The sequence below is a fragment of the Pan paniscus genome, chromosome 1, assembly GCF_029289425.2.
Source record: "Pan paniscus chromosome 1, NHGRI_mPanPan1-v2.0_pri, whole genome shotgun sequence".
Lineage (NCBI taxonomy): Eukaryota > Metazoa > Chordata > Mammalia > Primates > Hominidae > Pan > Pan paniscus.
Window position 1 is genome coordinate 225,542,049 of NC_073249.2, and position 18,010 is coordinate 225,560,058.

Sequence of the window (18,010 nt, forward strand, 5' to 3'; positions counted from 1 at the left end):
TCAGTGCGCTCAGCCGTTCGGGGCCACTACCGGTCTCCGCGTCTTAATGGTAGTGCTACCCTGATCCCCCTGCCCTCGCCTGGCCTCAGAGGCAGCTGCAGTGCCCACTTCTCACGGCAGCCCCCCAGCTGTCCCCAGTCCTGGCTGGGCTCCTCTTGCCCCGCAGCCAATGCCCCCAAGTCCACCCTGTCTCTGTCTGTCTTGGTGCCCAGTGGCCTGTGAGCTCCCCAAGGTAGGCCCTGAAGCTCATGCACCCTCTGCCCTCCCCGGGCTGGGCAGGATGGATGCTGGGGAAGGGACCCAGCATAGGCTCATCCTGACCCCATGCCGTCCTCCTGCAGGAAGCCAGGCAAGTGAGTCCCTCCTTGCCCGAGCCCGCTGCTATGGGTTCCTGGGCCAGAAGAAGACGGCCATGTTCGACTTCAACACAGTGCTGCGGGCTGAGCCGGGGAACGTGCAGGCACTGTGTGGACGGGCGTTGGTGCACCTGGCCCTAGACCAGCTGCAGGTGCCGCCCCACTCCTGACCTGGGCCTGGGCAAGCAGGGGTGGGGGACCCAGGGAGCTGCCTTCCTCCACCCCAAGGAGAGAGGGAGCTGGGTAGGCCATCTTGAGCAGTGAGATGCCCATCAAAACCCATGTTCCCATCCCCACCTGTACAGCGGCTCATGGGAGCCGGGTCCCCACAAACCCGGTTTCTGGGAGTCCTGCCCTTTCATCCTCCCAGCCTCAGTCTGCGTGGATAGATGTGCGAGCCTTCAGAGGTACTAGGGGTCCTCCCCAGCTTAGATAATGCTCAGTGCATGCAGGGGTCCCTCTGGGGCTGTTGGCCAGGAGGTGTTCCCTCAGCTGCATTGGTGAGGCTGCCTGGCCCCCGGTGTTGAGAGGGGTTTAGAGGACATGCACAGAGGGAGTAAGTGCTGGCCTCGGCCAGCCATGTCTGCCATAGACAGGTGCGGGGATGCAGCCCCCGGACCCTGATCTGAGCTTCATTTACCTGCTCTTTAAGTTCGGTATCTATGCATTTAAGACTTTCTTCTGCAGTAACTGCTCCAATTTAAAATAAAAGTTGGGAGAGGGGCAATGGCAAGAAGACAGATCCCAATCAGCTGGGGGAGGCCTGTGTGCTGGAAGATGGTTTCTGTTCTGTTTGTTTATGAGCATTCCTTGCTTGCAACTGTACTGCATTCTATGTGGTCTGACTCTGAGGGACTCACACTGGACCTGTGTGCTCAGCCCAGGCCTGCTGCCCTGAGCACTGTCCCTGGAGCCCAGAAGAGTTGGGTCCAGCTAAGCAACCTCAGCCGAATCACTTCACCTCCCCAGGCCTCAGTTTCCTCCTCTGTAAAAGGAGGAGGGGGCTAAACAACCAATGGATCACAGAAGAAATCACACTTCGAGAAGTTAGACAATGCTTAGAGACAAGTGAAAATGAAAACAACACACCCCAAATTATGAGACACAGGGAAAGCAATCCTGAGGGGGAAATGTATAACTGTAAATGCTTCCATTAAAAAACAAGAAAGATCTCAAATCAACAATCTAGCTTTACAACTTAAGAAACTAGAAAAAGAACACATGAACAGAAAGAGAGAGAGAGAAAGATAGATTACAGCAGAGATCAATAAAACATAGGATAGAGAAGAAATAGAGAAAATCAATGAAAACAAAAGTTTGTCCTTGAAAAGACAAAATTTGACAAACCTTTTGCCAGGTGGACTAAGGAAGAGAAAATTCAAATCATGACAATCAGAAATGAAAATCAGGTTATTACCAATTCTACAGAAATAAAAATAATTATAAGATAGTAATAGAAACAATTGTAAACCAACAAATCAGTTAATCTAGGTGAAATGGACAAATCCCTAGAAACACAAAACCTGCCAAGACTAAATCATGAAGAAATAGAAGATCTGAATAGACCTATAACTAGTAAAAAGATTAAATCAGTAATCAAAAATCTCCCAGCAAAGAAAAGGCCAGGACCTGATGGCTTCACTGGTGAATTCTACCAAATATTTAAAGAACTAACACCAATCCTCAAACTTTTCCAAAAAATCAAAGAGGAAGGAACACTTCCTCAGACTCATTCTATGAGGCCAGCATTACCCTGATACCATAGCCAAAGACACTACAAGAAAACTACAGACCATTATCCCGTATGAATATTGAGGCAAAAATCCTCAACAAAATACTAACAAAACAAATTCAGCAATTTGTTAAAATGATGACACATGTGACCAAGTGAGATTTATTGCTAGAATGCAAGGATGGTTCAACATACAAATGTCAATTTATGTAATGTACCACATTAACAGAATGAAAGGGAAAAAATGATCATCTCAACTGATGCAGAAAAGCATTTGACAAAATTCAACACCCTTTTATGATAAGAATACTCAACAAACTAGGAATAGAAGGAAACTGCCTCAATATAAAATCCATATATGAAAAACCCACAGCAAACATCATACTCAATGATGAAAAAGAAAAGTTTTTCCTCTAAGATCAGGAACAAGGCAAGGATGATTGCTTTTGCACTTCTGCTCAACATTGCACTGGAAGTTATAGCCAGAATAACTAGGCAAGAAAAAAATTACCAAGCATCCAAATTTGAAAGAAGTAAAATTATCTCTGTTCACAGATCTTATATGTAGAAATCCCTAAAGATTCCACACAAAAAAAAAATTGTTAGAACTAATAAATGAATTCAGCAAAGTAGCAGGATACGAAGGCAACACAAAAATCAGTTGCATTTTTATACATTAATAATGAACAATCTAAAAAGGGAATTAAGAAAATACAGTCACCCCTTGGTATACACATGGGATTGCTTCCAGGACAACCCTCAGATACTGAAATCCCCACATACTGAAGTCCTACAGTCAGCCCTGTGGAACCCCCAACCCCTAGATATGAAAAGTTGGCCCTCCGTGTAAGCGGGTTGCACATCCCAAGAACTGATCTGCATTTGGCTGTGGATTCAGAACCCACCAATATGAAAGGCTGACTGTATTTATTGAAAAAAATTCACATATAAGGGGACCCACATAATTTTAACCTGTGTTCAAGAGTCAACTGTAATTCCATCTACAATAGAATTAAAAAGAATAAAATACTTAGGAATTAACCAAAGAGGTGAAAGATTTGTACAATGAAAACTATAAAACATTGCTGAAATAAATTAAATAAGACATAAACAAATGGAAACACATTCCATGTTCATGTATTAGAAGACTTCATGTTGGTAAGACGTCAGTATTACCCAAAGTGATCTACAGATTCAATGCAATCTCTGTCAAAATCTCAATAATGTTTTTTACAGAAGTAGAAAAGCTAAATTCTGAAATTCCTGTGGAATCTCAGGGGACCCCAAACAGCCAAAACAACCCTGAAAAAGAACCAGCAAGCTGGAGGACTCACACTTCCTGATTTCAAAACTTACTACAAAGCTACAGTGATCAAAATAGTGTGGTATGGCACAAAAACAGACACAGAGACCAATGAAACAGAATAGAGAGTCCAGAAATGAACCCTCCCATAGACGGTCAAATGATTTGACCAAGACCATTCAATGGGGAAGGGACAGTCTTTTCAACAAATGTTGCAGGGAAAACTATGCAAAAGAATGAAGTTGGACTCTTTCCTAACACTACATACAAAAATTAATTCAAAATGGATCAAAGACCTAAAACTATAAAATTCTTAGAAGTAAGCACAGGGGAGAAGCTTCATGACACTGGATTTGACAATGACTTCTGGGCTACAACACCAAAGGCACAGGCAGCAAAAGAAAAAATAAAGTTGGATTTCATGAAAATTAAATTTTTTGTGCACCAAAGGACACTATTATAATAGAGTAAAAAGGCAACTGACAGGATGGAAGAAAACCACAATATTTGCAAGTCATATATCTGATAAGGAATTATTACCCAGAATACACAGAGAAGTCCTAAAACTCAACAACAACAAAGCCAAAAACCCAATTCAATTTTTGGAGCTGAAGTCTCGCTCTGTCACCCAGGCCGGAGTGCAGTGGCGGGATCTCAGCTCACTGCAACTTCCGCCTCCGGGGTTCAAGCGATTCTCCTGCCTCAGCCTCCCGAGTAGCTGGGATTACAGGCGGGCGACCCCACGCCTGGCTAATTTTTTGTATTTTTAGTAGAGACGAGGTTTCACTGTGTCATTCAAAAAAAATGAGCAAAGGACTTAAACAGACATTTCTCAAAAAAAGATATACAAATGGACAATAAGCACATGAAAAGATGCTGGACATCACCAATCATCAGGGAAGCACAAATCAAAACAACGAGATACGCCTCACGCCTGTCAGGATGGCTGCTATGAAGTTTTTAAAAAGAAAATAACAAGCACTGGTGAGGATGTGAAGAAACTGGAACCTTCTGCACTGTTGGTGGGAAGGTAAAATGGTGCAGCAGCTAAGGAAAACAGGATGGCCATTTCCCAAAAAGCTAAAAATAGAACTACCAGCTGGGTGTTGTGGCTCACGCCTGTAATCCCAGCACTTTGAGAGGCCAAGGAGGGTGGATCACGAGGTCAGGAGATCAAGACCATCCTGGCTAACACGGTGAAATCTGGTCTCTACTAAAAATACAAAAAGTTAGCCAGGCGTGGTGGCCCGCACCTGTAATCCCAGCTACTCGGGAGGCTGAGGCAGGAGAATCGCTTGAACCCGGGAGGTGGGAGTTGCAGTCAGCTGAGATCCGCCACTGCACTCCAGCCTGGGCGACAGAGCGAGACTCCAGCTCCAAAAAAAAGAAAAAAAAATAGAACTACCATATGATCAAGCAAATCCACATCTGGGTCTACATCCAAAAGAAATGGAAGTAGAGTCTTTTAGAGACATTTGTACACCATATTCATAGATAGCATCATTGTTCACAAGAGCTTGGAGGTGGAAGGCACCCAGGTGTCCACCGATGGATGGGTGGATAAGCCAAACATGATCCATCCATACAATGGGGAATTATTCAACATTAAAAAGGAAGGGATTCCTGGTACACACTACAACATGGATGAACCTCGAGGACATTGTGCTCAGCGAAATAAGCAGCCACCACAAAAGGACAAACACTGTGTGATTTCCCTTATATGAAGTCCCTAGAGTCATCGAATCACAGAGACAGAAAGCAGAATGGTGGGTGCCTGGGGTTGGGGGGAGAGAGTGCCTGGGGAACGGAGAGTGAGTATTTAACGGGGACAGAGTTTCAGTTTGGGAAGATGAGCTAGTTCTGGAAAGGGATGGTGGTGACGGCCACACAACATGATGAATGTATTTAATGCCACCACACCGTACACATAAAGATAATTAAGATGGTAAATTTTACGCTATGTATATTTAACCACAATAAAAACAAATTGGAAAAAGAGGAGGGTGGGTGCTGCCCCTCCTGGGGATCAGAGGAGGCACCCTGGGGATATGCCCAGGTGCTGCCTGGCCCCTCCCCTGCCTGTCTCCCCCCACAGAGCTCCCATCAACCTCGGGTGAATGCAGGAGGGGCAGGAGAGGAGATGTGGCTGAACAGTGGTTCCTCCAGCCCATAAACAGCTAAGACAAAAGGGACATCCCCTGTGATCTGCTGGCCACCCTCTTGGGTACTAGCCTGAGCTGTCTACTCAACAGGATGCATGGCAGGGATGGGAGGGGTCCACTCCCAGGCCCATGACAAGAGGCTGTCACAAGGGAGACCTGCCCTGAGGCAGCCACAGCCCCGGGGCCCTGCACTTTCTCTGTGGGGGCTGCCAGAGATGAGGGCACTTCCCAGCCAAGAGCAGTGTTGAAATTGGCTGTCTGCCCTGATGCTTCGCTGGGTAAAAGCACAGCACAGAGGCAATGTGCCTGCCAGGGCTTCTGATTTTCTTAAGGGCTGGAGTTCTAGGAAGCAAGGAAAAGCAATCCTGGAGGCCAGGAGGACGACAGCCTCCAGAGGCCATGCTTGCTGCTGCAGGGCAGGCTGCCGGACCAGGGCACCAAGTTTCCCCCAAGCCCACTGGCAGGCCTGACTTCTGTGCCAGCCTGGGCCCCAGGGAGGGAGACATGCATTTGGGGCTGGGAGCCAGCTCTCTGCCTGACCTTTCCTGCACTGGACAGACTTTCCTGCACTGGACAGACATCTGTGGCTGCCAGGGACACGCCCATTTAACAGCTGGATGTGGCCACAAGGGATCCTTGGAAACTGCCTACAGGTGCCGGAACCTCCTCCAAGGGGTACCACAGGATCCTGTCCCCTCCTCCCACTCTGTCCAGGGCCGCAGGACCAGAGGCAGGGAAAGTCAGCCAGGACGTTGGAGGGCTAGCACGTGGGAGTGACGGTAGGAGCAGCAGGCCCTCGCCCCGTCATGCCTGTGAATTTGTGCATCCAGGATGTGGGCTGATGCTGCGCCCACCCCCCCCCCATGCCCTCTGCCTCTTCAACCTGAGAGGAGGCGTGGCACAGCCTCAAGGCTGTGAGCTCTGACTCAGCACTGGGGCTCAGCAGCAGGCCCCTCCTCCTGGCCAACAACCCTGTCCTGTCTCTCAGCCTTGGTTTCACCACAGGTAACATGCAGGGGTGCTTCTTCCAGGCGGTCAGATGCTCACCTGGTGGAAAAGGACAGCACATATTCCAGGAATTCAGACACTAACCGGGGGGCAGGACTTGTCCATGCTGTCAGATGCTCCCCTGGAGGTGTGGGGTGCTGTTCCAGGCTGTCAGATGCTCCCCTGGAGGTGTGGGGTGTTGCTCCAGGCTGTCAGATGCTCCCCTGGAGGTGTGGGGTGCTGCTTCAGGCTGTCAGATGCTCACCTGGGGGTGTGGGGTGCCGTTCCAGGATGTCAGATGCTCACCTGGGGGTGCGGGGTGCAGTTCCAGACTGTCAGATGCTCCCCTGAGGGTGTGGGGTGCTATTCCAGGCTGTCAGATGCTCACCTGGGGGTGTGGGGTGCTGTTCCAGGCTGTCACATGCTCACCTGGGGGTGTGGGGTGCTGTTGCAGCCTGTCCGATGCTCACCTAGAGGTTCGGGGTGCTGTTCCAGGCTGTCAGATGCTCACGTGGGGGTGTGGGGTGCTGTTCCAGGCTGTCAGATGCTCCCCTGGAGGTGTGGGGTGCTGTTGAGGATGACAGATGCTCACCTGGGGGTGTGGGATTCTGTTCCATGTGGTCAGATGCTCGCCTGGGGGTGTGGGTGCTGCTCCAGGCTGTCAGATGCTCACCTGGGGGTGTGGGGTGCTATTTCAGGCTGTCAGATGCTCACCTGGGGGTGTGGGGTGCTGTTCCATGATGTCACATGCTCACCTGGGGTTGTGGGGTGCTGTTTCAGGCTGTCAGATGCTCACCTGGGGGTGTGGGGGGCTGTTCCAGGGTGTCAGATGCTCACCTGGGGGTGTGGGGTGCTGTTCCATGATGTCACATGCTCACCTGGGGTTGTGGGGTGCTGTTTCAGGCTGTCAGATGCTCACCTGGGGGTGTGGGGGGCTGTTCCAGACTGTCAGATGCTCCCCTGGGGTTGTGGGGTGCTGCTCCAGGCTGTCAGATGCTCGCCTGGGGTTGTGGGTGCTGCTCCAGGCTGGCAGATGCTCGTCTGGGGGTGTGGGTGCTGCTCCAGGCTGACGGATGCTCACGTGGGGGTGCAGGGTTCTGTTCCAGGCTGTCAGATGCTCACCTGGTGGTGTGGCATGCTGTTCCAGGATGTCAGATTCTCACCTGGAGTTGTGGGGTGCTGTTCCAGGCTGTCAGATGCTCACCTGGGGATGTGGGGTACTGTTCCACGATATCAGATGCTCACCTGGGGGTGTGGGGTGCTGTTCCAGACTGTCAGATGCTCCCGTGAGGGTGTGGGGTGCTGCTCCAGGCTGTCAGATGCTCACCTGGGGGTGTGGCGTGCCGTTCCAGGCGGTCAGATGCTCACCTGGGGGTGCGGGGTGCTGTTCCAGGCTCTCAGATGCTCACCTGGGGGTGCAGGGTGCTGTTCCAGGATGTCAGATGCTCACCTGGGGTGTGGGTGCTGTTCCAGGCTCTCGAATGCTCACCTGGAGTGAGGATGACATTCCATGTGGTCAGATGCTCGCCTGGGGTTCTGGGTGCTGCTGCAGGCTGTCAGATGCTCCCCTGAGGGTATGGGTGCTGCTCCAGGATGTCAGATGCTCACCCTGGGGTGTGGGTGCTGCTGCAGTCTGTCAGATGCTCGCCTGGGGGGTGTGGGTGCTACTCCAGGCTGTTGGATGCTCACCTGGGGGTGTGAGTGGTGTATCAGGCAGTCGGATGCTCACCTGGGGTGCGGGTGCTGTTCTAGGCTATCAGATGCTCACCTGGGGGTGTAGGTGCTGTTCCAGGCTGTCAGATGCTCATCTGGGGGTGCAGGGTGCTGTTCCAGGCTCTCAGATGCTCACCTGGGGGTGTGGGTGCTGTTCCAGGCTGTCAGATGCTCACCTGGGTGTGTGGGTGCTGTTCCAGGCTGTCAGATGGTCGCCTGGGGGTGTGGGTGCTTCTCCAGGCTGTCAGATGCTCACCTGGGCATGTGGAATGCTGCTCCAGGCTGTCGGATGCTCACCTGGGGGTGTGGGTGCTGCTCCAGGCTGTCAGTTGCTCACCTGGGGGTGTGGGTGCTGCTCCAGGCTGTCAGTTGCTCGCCTGGGGGTGTGGATGCTGCTCTAGACTGTCAGATGCTCACCTGGGGGTGTGGGTGCTGCTCCAGGCTGTCAGGTGCTCACCTGGGGCTGGAGAATTCTGCTCCAGACTGTCGGATGCTCGCCTGGGGGTGTGGGTGCTCCTCCCGCCTGTCGGATGCTCGCCTGCGGGTGTGGGTGCTGCTCCAGACTGTCGGATGCTCGCCTGCGGGTGTGGGTGCTGCTCCAGGCTGTCGGATGCTCCTCTGGGGGTGTGGGCGCTGCTCCAGGCTGTCGGATGCTCCCCTGGGGGTGTGGGCGCTGCTCCAGGCTGTCGAATGCTCGCCTACGGGTGTGGGCGCTGCTCCAGGCGGTCGGATGCTCACCTGGGGATGTGGGCACTTTTCCAGGCTGTCGGATGCTCGCCTGGGGCTGTGGGCGCTGCTCCATGCAGTCAGATGCTCGCCTGGGGGTGTGGGCGCTGCTACATGTGGTCAGATGCTCGCCTGGGGGTGTGGGCGCTGCTACATGCGGTCAGATGTTCGCCTGGGGGTGTGGGCGCTGCTCCAGGCTCTCAGATACTCGCCTGGGGGTGTGGGCGCTGCTCCAGGCTCTCAGATGCTCACCTGGGGGTTTGTGCGCTGCTACAGGCTGTCAGATGCTCGCCTGGGGTTGTGGGCGCTGCTCCAGGTTGTCAGATGCTTGCCTGGGGGTGTGGTTGCTGCTCAAGGCTGTCAGATGCTCGCCTGGGGCTGTGGGTGCTGCTCCAGGCTGTGGGATGCTCGCCTGGGTGTGTTGGTGCTGCTCCATGCGGTCAGATGCTTGCCTGGGGTGTGAGTGCTGCTCCATGCGGTCAGATGCTCGCCTGTGGGTGTGGGTGCTGCTCCATGCGGTCAGATGCTCCCCTGGGGGTGTGGGCGCTGCTCCAGGCAGTGAGATGCTCACCTGGGGGTGTGGGCGCTGCTCCAGGCTGTCAGCTGCTCGCCTGGGGATCTGGGCGCTGCTCCAGGCTGTCAGATGCTCGCCTGTGGGTGTTGGCGCTGCTCCAGGCTGTCAGATCCCGGCCTGGGGGTGTGGGTGCTGCTCCAGGCTGTCGAATGCTCGCCTGAGGGTGTGGGTGCTGCTCCAGGCTGTCCAATGCTCGCCTGGTTGTGTGGGTGCTGCTCCAGACTGTCAGATGCTCCCCTGGGGGTGTGGGTGCTGCTTCAGGCTGTCGGATTCTCACCTGAGGGTGTGGGTGCTGTTCCAGACTGTGATATGCTCACCTCGGGTTGCGCGTGCTGCTCCAGGTGGTCGGATGCTCACCTGGGGGTGTGGGTGCTATTCCAGCCTGTCAGATGCTCACCTGGGGGGTTTGGGTTCTGTTCCAGGCTGTCAGATGCTCGCCTGGGGGTGTGGGTGCTGTTCCAGGCTCTCAGATGCTCACCTAGCGGTGTGGGTGCTGCTCCAGGCTATCGGATGCTCACCTGGGGGTGTGGGTGCTGTTCCAGGCTGTCAGATGCTCACCTGGGTGTGTGGGTGCTGTTCCAGGCTGTCAGATGCTCGCCTGGGGGTGTGGGTGCTGTTCCATACTGTCAGATGCTCACCTGGGTGTTCAGTTTGCTGTTCCAGGCTGTCAGATGCTCACCTGTGGGTGTGGTTGCTGTTCCGGGCGGTCAGATGCTCACCTGGGGGTGTGGGTGCTGTTCCCGGCTGTCAGACGGTCACCTGGGGGTGTGGGTGCTGTTTCAGGCTGTCAGATGCTCACCTGGGGGTGTGGGTGCTGCTCCAGGCTGTCAGATGCTCGCCTGGGGGTGTGGGTGCTGCTCCAGCCTGTCAGATGCTCACCTGGGGGTGTGGGCGCTGCTCCAGGCTGTCAGATGCTCGCCTCGGGGTTTGGGCGCTGCTCCAGGCTGTCAGATGCTCGCCTGTGGGTGTTGGCGCTGCTCCAGGCTGTCAGATCCTGGCCTGGGGGTGTGGGTGCTGCTCCAGGCTGTCGGATGCTCGCCTAGGGATGTGGGTGCTGCTCCAGGCTGTCAAATGCTCGCCTGGGGTGTGGACTGCTGCTCCATGCGGTCGGATGCTCGCCTGGGGGTCTGGGTGCTGCTCCAGGTGGTCACATGCTCACCTGAGGGTGTGGGTGCTGCTCCAGGCTGTCAGATGCTCGCCTGAGGGTGTGGGCAGTTCTCAAGGCTGTCAGATGCTCACCTAAGGGAGTAGGTGCTGCTCCAGGCTGTCAGATGCTCGCCTGGGGGTGTGGGTGCTGTTCCAGTTTGTCAGATGCTTACCTGGGTATGCAGGGTGATGCTCCCGGCTGTCGGATGCGCGCCTGGGGTTGTGGGTGCTGCTCCAGGCTGTCGGATGCTGGCCTGGGGGTGTGGGTGCTGCTCTAGACTGTCAGATGCTCACCTGGGCGTGTGGAATGCTGCTCCAGGCTGTCGGATGCTCGCCTGTGGGTGCTGCTCCAGGCTGTTGGATGTTCGCCTGGGGGTGTGGGTGCTACTCCAGGCTGTCAGATGCTCGCCTGGGGGTGTGGATGCTGCTCTAGACTGTCAGATGCTCACCTGGGGGTGTGGGTGCTGCTCCAGGCTGTCAGGTGCTCACCTGGGGTTGGAGAATTCTGCTCCAGGCTGTCAGATGCTCGACTGGGGGTGTGGGTGCTCCTCCCGACTGTCAGATGCTCGCCTGTGGGTGTGGGTGCTGCTCCAGGCTGTCGGATGCTCCCCTGGGGATGTGGGCGCTGCTCCAGGCTGTCGAATGCTCGCCTGGGGGTGTGGGCGCTGCTCCAGGCGTTGAGATGCTCACCTGGGGGTGTGGGCGCTGCTCCAGGCTGTCACTTGCTTGCCTGGGGGTGTGGGTGCTGCTCCAGGTTGTCAGATGCTCGCCTATGGGTGTTGGCGCTGCTCCAGGCTGTCAGATCCTGGCCTGGGGGTGTGCGTGCTGCTCCAGGCTGTCGGATGCTCGCCTAGGGATGTGGGTGATGCCCCAGGCTGTCGAATGCTCGCCTGGGGGTGTGGGTGCTGCTCCAGGCTCTCGGATGCTCGCCTGGGTGTGTGGCTGATGCTCCATACGGTCAGATGCTCCCCTGGGGGTGTGGGTGCTGCTCCAGGCAGTCAGATGCTCACCTGGGGGTGTGGGTGCAGTTCCAGGCTGTCAGACGCTCACCTGGGTGTGTGGGTGCTGCTCCAGGTTGTCAGATGCTCGCCTGGGGGTGTGGGTGCAGGCCACGCTGTCAGATGCTCACCTGTGGTTGTGGGTGCTGCTCCAGGCCGTCAGATGCTCTCCTGCAGTTGTGGGTGCTGCTCCAGGCTGTCAGATGCTCGCCAGGGGGTGTGGGCGATGCTCCAGGCCGTCAGATGCTCGCCAGGGGGTGTGGGCGCTGCTCCAGGCTGTCAGATGCTCGCCTGGGGGTGTGCGTGCTGCTCCAGGCCTCAGATGCTCGCCTGGGGGTGTGAGTGCTGCTCCAGGCCTCAGATGCTCGCCTGGGGGTGTGGGTGCTGCTCCAGGCATTCGGATGCTCTCCTGGGGGTGTGGGTGCTGCTCCAGCCTGTCAGATGCTCGCCTGGGGGAGTGGGTGCTGCTCCAGGCTGTCAGATGCTCCCCTGGGGTGTGGGTGCTGCTCCAGGTGGTCACATGCTCACCTGTGGGTGTGGGTGCTGCTCCATGTGGTCAGATCCTCCCCTGGGGGTGTGGGTGCTGCTCCAGGTGGTGAGATGCTCACCTGGGAGTGTGGGCACTGCTCCAGGCTGTCAGATGCTCGCCTGGGGGTTTGGGCGCTGCTCCAGGCTGTCAGATGCTCGCCTGTGGGTGTTGGCGCTGCTCCAGGCTGTCAGATCCTGGCCTGGGGGTGTGGGTGCTGTTTCCAGGCTGTCAGATGCTCACCTGGGGGTGTGGGTGCTGTTCCAGGCTGTGAGATCCTCACCTGGGGGTGTGGGGTGCTGTTCCAGGATGTCAGATGCTCACTTGGGGGTGTGGAGTGCTGTTCCAGGCTGTCAGATGCTCACCTGGAGGTGTGGGGTACTGTTCCAGGATTTCAGATGTTCTCCTGGGGGTGTGGGGTGCTGTTCCAGGCTGTCAGATGCTCACCTGGGGGTGTGGGGTGCTGTTCCAGGCGGTCAGATGCTCACCTGGGGGTGTGGGATACTGTTCCATGCAGTCAGATGCTCGCCTGTGGGTGTGGGTGCTACTCCAGGCTGTCAGAGTCTCACCTGGACGTGTGGGGTGATATGCCAGGCTGTCGGATGCTCGCCTGGGGGTGTGGGCGCTGCTCCAGGCTGTCAGATGCTCGCCTGGGGATGTGGGCGCAGCTCCAGGCTGTCAGATGCTCGCCTGGGGGTGTGCGTGCTGCTCCACCCTGTCGGATGCTCAGCTGCGGATGTGGGTGCTGCTCCAGGCTGTCGGATGCTCCCCTGGGGGTGTGGGCGCTGCTCCAGGCTGTCAGATGCTCGCCTGGGGATGTGGGCGCTGCTCCAGGCTGTCAGATGCTCGCCTGGGGATGTGGCTGCAGCTCCAGGCTGTCAGATGCTCGCCTGGGGGTGTGGGTGCTGCTCCAGGCTGTCGGATGCTCGCCTGGGGGTGTGGGTGATGCTTCCGGCTGTCGGATGCTCGCCTGGGGTTGTGGATGCTGCTCCAGGCTGTCGGATGCTCGCCTGTGGGTGTGGGTGCTGCTCCAGGCTGTTGGATGCTCGCCTCGGCGTGTGGGTGCTGCTCCAGGCTGTCAGATGCTCGCCTGCGGGTGTAGGTGCTGCTCCAGGCTGTCGGATGCGCCCCTGGGGGTGTGGGCGCTGCTCCAGGCTGTCGAATGCTTGCTTGGGGGTGTGGGCGCTGCTCCAGGCAGTCGGATGGTCGCCTAGGGATATGGGCGCTTTTCCAGGCTGTCGGATGCTCGCCTGGGGGTGTGGGCGCTGCTCCATGCGGTCAGATGCTCGACTGGGGGTGTGGGCGCTACTCCGTGCGGTCATATGCTCGCCTGGGGGTGTGCACACTGCTCCATGCGGTCAGATGCTCGCCTGGGGGTGTGGGCGCTGCTCCAGGCTGACAGATACTCGCCTGGGGGTGTGGACGCTGCGCCAGGCTCTCAGATGCTCACCTGGGGGTTTGGGCGCTGCTACAGGCTGTCAAATGCACACCTGGGGTTGTGGGCGCTGCTCCAGGCTGTCAGATGCTCGCCTGGGGGTGTGGTTGCTGCTCCAGGCTGTCAGATGCTCGCCTGCGGCTGTGGGTGCTGCTCCAGGCTATGGGATGCTCGCCTGGGGGTGTTGGTGCTTCTCCATAAGGTCATATGCTCGCCTGGGGTGTGAGTGCTGCTCCGTGCGGTCAGATGCTCGCCTGGGGGTGTGGGTGCTGCTCCATGTGGTCAAATGCTCGCCTGGGGGTGTGGGCACTGCTCCAGGCGGTGAGATGCTCACCTGGGGGTGTGGGCGCTGCTCCAGGCTGTCAGATGCTCGCCTGGGGGTTTGGGCGCTGCTTCACGCTGTCAGATGTCCGCCTGTGGGTGTTGGCACTGCTCCAGGCTGTCAGATCCTGGCCTGGGGGTGTGGGTGCTGCTCCAGGCTGTCGGATGCTCGCCTAGGCATGTGGGTGCTGCTCCAGGCTGTCAAATGCTCGCCTAGGGTGTGGGTGCTGCTCCAGGCTGTCGGATGCTCGCCTGGTTGTGTGGGTGCTGCTCCAGGCTGTCCAATGCTCGCCAGGGTGTGTGGGTGCTGCTCCATGCTGTCAGATGCTCGCCTAGGGATGTGGGTGCTGCTCCAGGCTGTCGAATGCTCGCCTGGGGTGTGGGTGCTGCTCCAGGCTGTCGGATGCTCGCCTGGGGGTGTGGGTGCTGTTCGAGGCTATCAGATGCTCAGCTGGGTGGGTAGAGTGCTGTTTCCAGGCTGTCAGATGCTCACCTGGGGGTGTGGGTGCTGTTCCACGCTGTCAGATCCTCACCTGGGGGTGTGGGGTGCTGTTCCAGGATGTCACATGCTCACTTGTCAGTGTGGGTGCTGTTCCAGGCTGTCAGATGCTCACCTGGAGTTGTGAGGTACTGTTCCAGGATGTCAGATGCTCCCCTGGGGGTGTGGGGTGCTGTTCCAGGCTGTCAGATGCTCACCTGGGGGTGTGGTTGCGGTTCCCGGCAGTCAGATGCTCACCTGGGGGTGTGGGGTACTGTTCCATGCAGTCAGATGCTTGCCTGCAGCTGTGGGTGCTGCTCCAGGCTGTCAGAGGCTCACCTGGACGTGTGGGGTGCTATTCCAGGCTGTCAGATGCTCGCCTGGGGGTGTGGGTGCTGCTCCAGGCGGTCAGATTCTCACCTGGGGGTGTGGGCGCTGCTCCAGGCTGTCGAATGCTCGCCTGGTGGTGTGGGCGCTGCTCCAGGCTCTCAGATGCTCACCTGGGGGTTTGGGCACTGCTACAGGCTGTCAGATGCTCGCCTGGGGTTGTGGGCGATGCTCCACGCTGTCAGATGCTCGCCTGGGGTTGTGGTTGCTGCTCCAGGCTGTCAGATGCTCGCCTGGGGCTGTGGGTGCTGCTCCAGGCAGTGGGATGCTCGCCTGGGGGTGCTGGTGCTGCTCCAGGCTGTCAGATGCTCACCTGTGGGTGTGGTTGCTGCTCCAGGCTGTCAGATGCTCGCCTGGGGTTGTGGGCGCTGCTCCTTGCAGTCAGATGCTTGCCTGGGGGAGTGGGCCCTGCTCCATGTGGTCAGATGCTCGCCTGGGGGTGTGGGCGCTGCTCCATGCGGTCAGATGCTTCCCTGGGGGTGTGCGCGCTGCTCCATGCGGTCAGATGCTCTCCTGGGGGTGTGGGCGCTGCTCCAGGCTGTCATATGTTCGCCTCCGGTTGCGGTGCTGCTCCAGGCTGTCGGATGCTCACCTGGGGTTGTGGGTGCTGTTCCAGCCTGTCAGATGCTCACCTGGGGGTGTGGGTTCTGTTCCAGGCTGTCAGATGCTCACCTGGGGGTGTGGGGTGCTGCTCCATGCTGTCAGATGCTCGCCTGGGGGTGTGGGTGCTGTTCCAGGCTGTCAGATGGTCACTTGGTTGTGTGGGTGCTGTTCCAGGCTGTCAGATGGTCACATGGGGGTGTGGGTGCTGTTTCAGGCTGTCAGATGCTCACCTGGGGGTGTGGGTGCTGCTCCAGGATGTCGGATGCTCGCCTAGGGATGTGGGCGCTGCTCCAGGCTGTCGAATGCTCGCCTGGGGTGTGGGTGCTGCTCCAGTCTGTCAGATGCTCGCCTGGGTGTGTGGGTGCTGCTCCAGGCTGTCGAATGCTCGCCAGGGGGTGTGGGTGCTGCTCCATGTGGTCAGATGCTCGCCTCCGGGTGTGGGTGCTGCTCCATGCTGTCGGATGTTCGCCTGGGGGTTTGGGTGCTGCTCCATGCAGTCAGATGCTCACCTGGGGGTGTGGGTGCTGCTCCAGGCGGTCACATGCTCACCTGGGGGTGTGGCTGCTGCTCCAGGCTGTCAGCTGCTCAGCTCGGGGTGTGGGTGCTGCTCCAGGCTGTCAGATGCTCGCCTGAGGGTGTGGGCAGTGCTCAAGGCTGTCAGATGGTCACCTAAGGGAGTGGGTGCTGCTCCAGGCTGTCAGATGCTCGCCTGGGGGTGTGGGTGCTGTTCCAGGCTGTCAGATGCTTACCTGGGTATGCAGGGTCCTGTTCCAGGCTGTCAGATGCTCGCCTGGGGATGTGGGTGCTATTCCAGCCTCTCAGATGCTCGCCTGGGGGTGCAGGGTGCCGTTCCAGGCTGTCAGATTCTCACCTGGGGGTGTGGGTGCTCTTCCACGCTATCAGATGCTCCCCTAGGGGTGTGGGTGCTGCTCCAGAAGATCAGATGCTCACCTGGGGTTGTGGGTGCCGTTCTAGGCTGTCAGATGCTCTCCTGGGGGTGTGGGTGCTGTTCCAGGCTATCAGATGCTCACCTGGGTGGGCAGAGTGCTGTTTCCAGGCTGTCAGATGCTCACCTGGGGGTGTGGGTGCTGTTCCAGGCTGTCAGATGCTCACTTGGGGGTGTGGGGTGCTGTTCCAGGCTGTCAGATGCTCACCTGGAGGTGTGGGGTACTGTTCCAGGATGTCAGATGCTCCCCTGGGGGTGTGGGGTGCTGTTCCAGGCTGTCAGATCCTCACCTGGGGGTGTGGGGTGCTGTTCCAGGATGTCAGATGCTCACTTGGGGGTGTGGGGTGCTGTTCCAGGCTGTCAGATGCTCACCTGGAGGTGTGGGGTACTGTTCCAGGATGTCAGAGGCTCACCTGGACGTGTGGGGTGCTATTCCAGGCTGTCAGATGCTCGCCTGGGGGTGTGGGTGCTGCTCCAGGTGGTCATATACTCACCTGGGGGTGTGGGCACTGCTCCAGGCTGTCAGATGCTCGCCTGGGGATGTGGGTGCTGCTCCAGGCTGTCAGATGCTCGCCTGGGGGTGTGGGTGCTGCTCCAGGCTGTCAGATGCTCGCCTGTGGGTGTGGGTGCTGCTCCAGGCTGTCGGATGCTCGCCTGGGTGTGTGGGTGCTGCTCCAGCCTGTCGGATGCTCGCCTGCGGGTGTGGGTGCTGCTCCAGGCTGTCAGATGCTCCCCTGGGGGTGTGGGCGCTGCTCCAGGCTGTCGAATGCTCACCTGGGGATGTGGGCGCTGCTCAAGGTGGTCGGATGCTCGCCTGGGAGTGTGGGTGATGCTCCATGCGATCAGATGCTCGCCTCGGGGTGTCGGCGCTGCTCCAGGCTGTCAGATACTCGCCTGGGGGTGTGGGCGCTGCTCCAGGCTCTCAGATGCTCTCCTGGGGGTTTGGGCGCTGCTACAGGCTGTCAGATGCTCGCCTGGGGTTGTGGGCCCTGCTCCAGGCTGTCAGATGCTCGCCTGGGGGTGTGGTTGCTGCTCCAGGCTGTCAGATGCTCGCCTGGGGCTGTGGGTGCTGCTCTAGGCTGTGGGATGCTCGCCTGGGGGTGTCGGTGCTGCTCCATGCGTTCAGATGCCTGCCTGGGGGTGTGGGTGCTGCTCCATATGGTCAGAGGCTCACCTGTGGGTGTGGGTGCTGCTCCATGCGGTCAGATGCTCCCCTGGGGGTGTGGGCGCTGCTCCAGGTGTTGACATGCTCACCTGGGGGTGTGGGCGCTGCTCCAGGCTGTCAGATGCTCACCTGGGGGTTTGGGTGCTGCTCCAGGCTGTCAGATGCTTGCCTTGGTGTGTGGGTGCTGCTCCAGGCTGTGGGATGCTCACCTGGGGGTGTGGGTGCTGTTCCAGGACGTCAGATGCTCACCTGGGGGTTTGGGTGCTGTTTCAGGCCGTCAGATGCTCACCTGGGGGTGTGGGGTGCTGTTCCAGGCTGTCAGATGCTCACCTGCGGGTGTGGTTGCTGTTCCAGGCTGTCAGATGCTCACCTGGAGGTGTGGGTGCTGTTCCAGTCTGTCAGATGCTAACCTGGGGGTGCAGGGTGCTGCTCCAGGATGTCAGATGCTCACC

At 57.7% G+C, this 18,010-nt stretch overlaps 1 protein-coding gene across 1 annotated transcript in view; it reads left to right on the plus strand.

Moving 5' to 3' along the window:
* Positions 1-18,010, plus strand: part of TTC34 (tetratricopeptide repeat domain 34) — an 85,913-nt gene that overhangs the window by 16,262 nt on the left and 51,641 nt on the right. Inside the window, exon 5 of the mRNA XM_003805391.6 lies at positions 342-508. Within this exon, the coding sequence (XP_003805439.6) occupies positions 342-508 (167 nt within the window). The remainder of the gene's footprint in view (positions 1-341; positions 509-18,010) is intronic.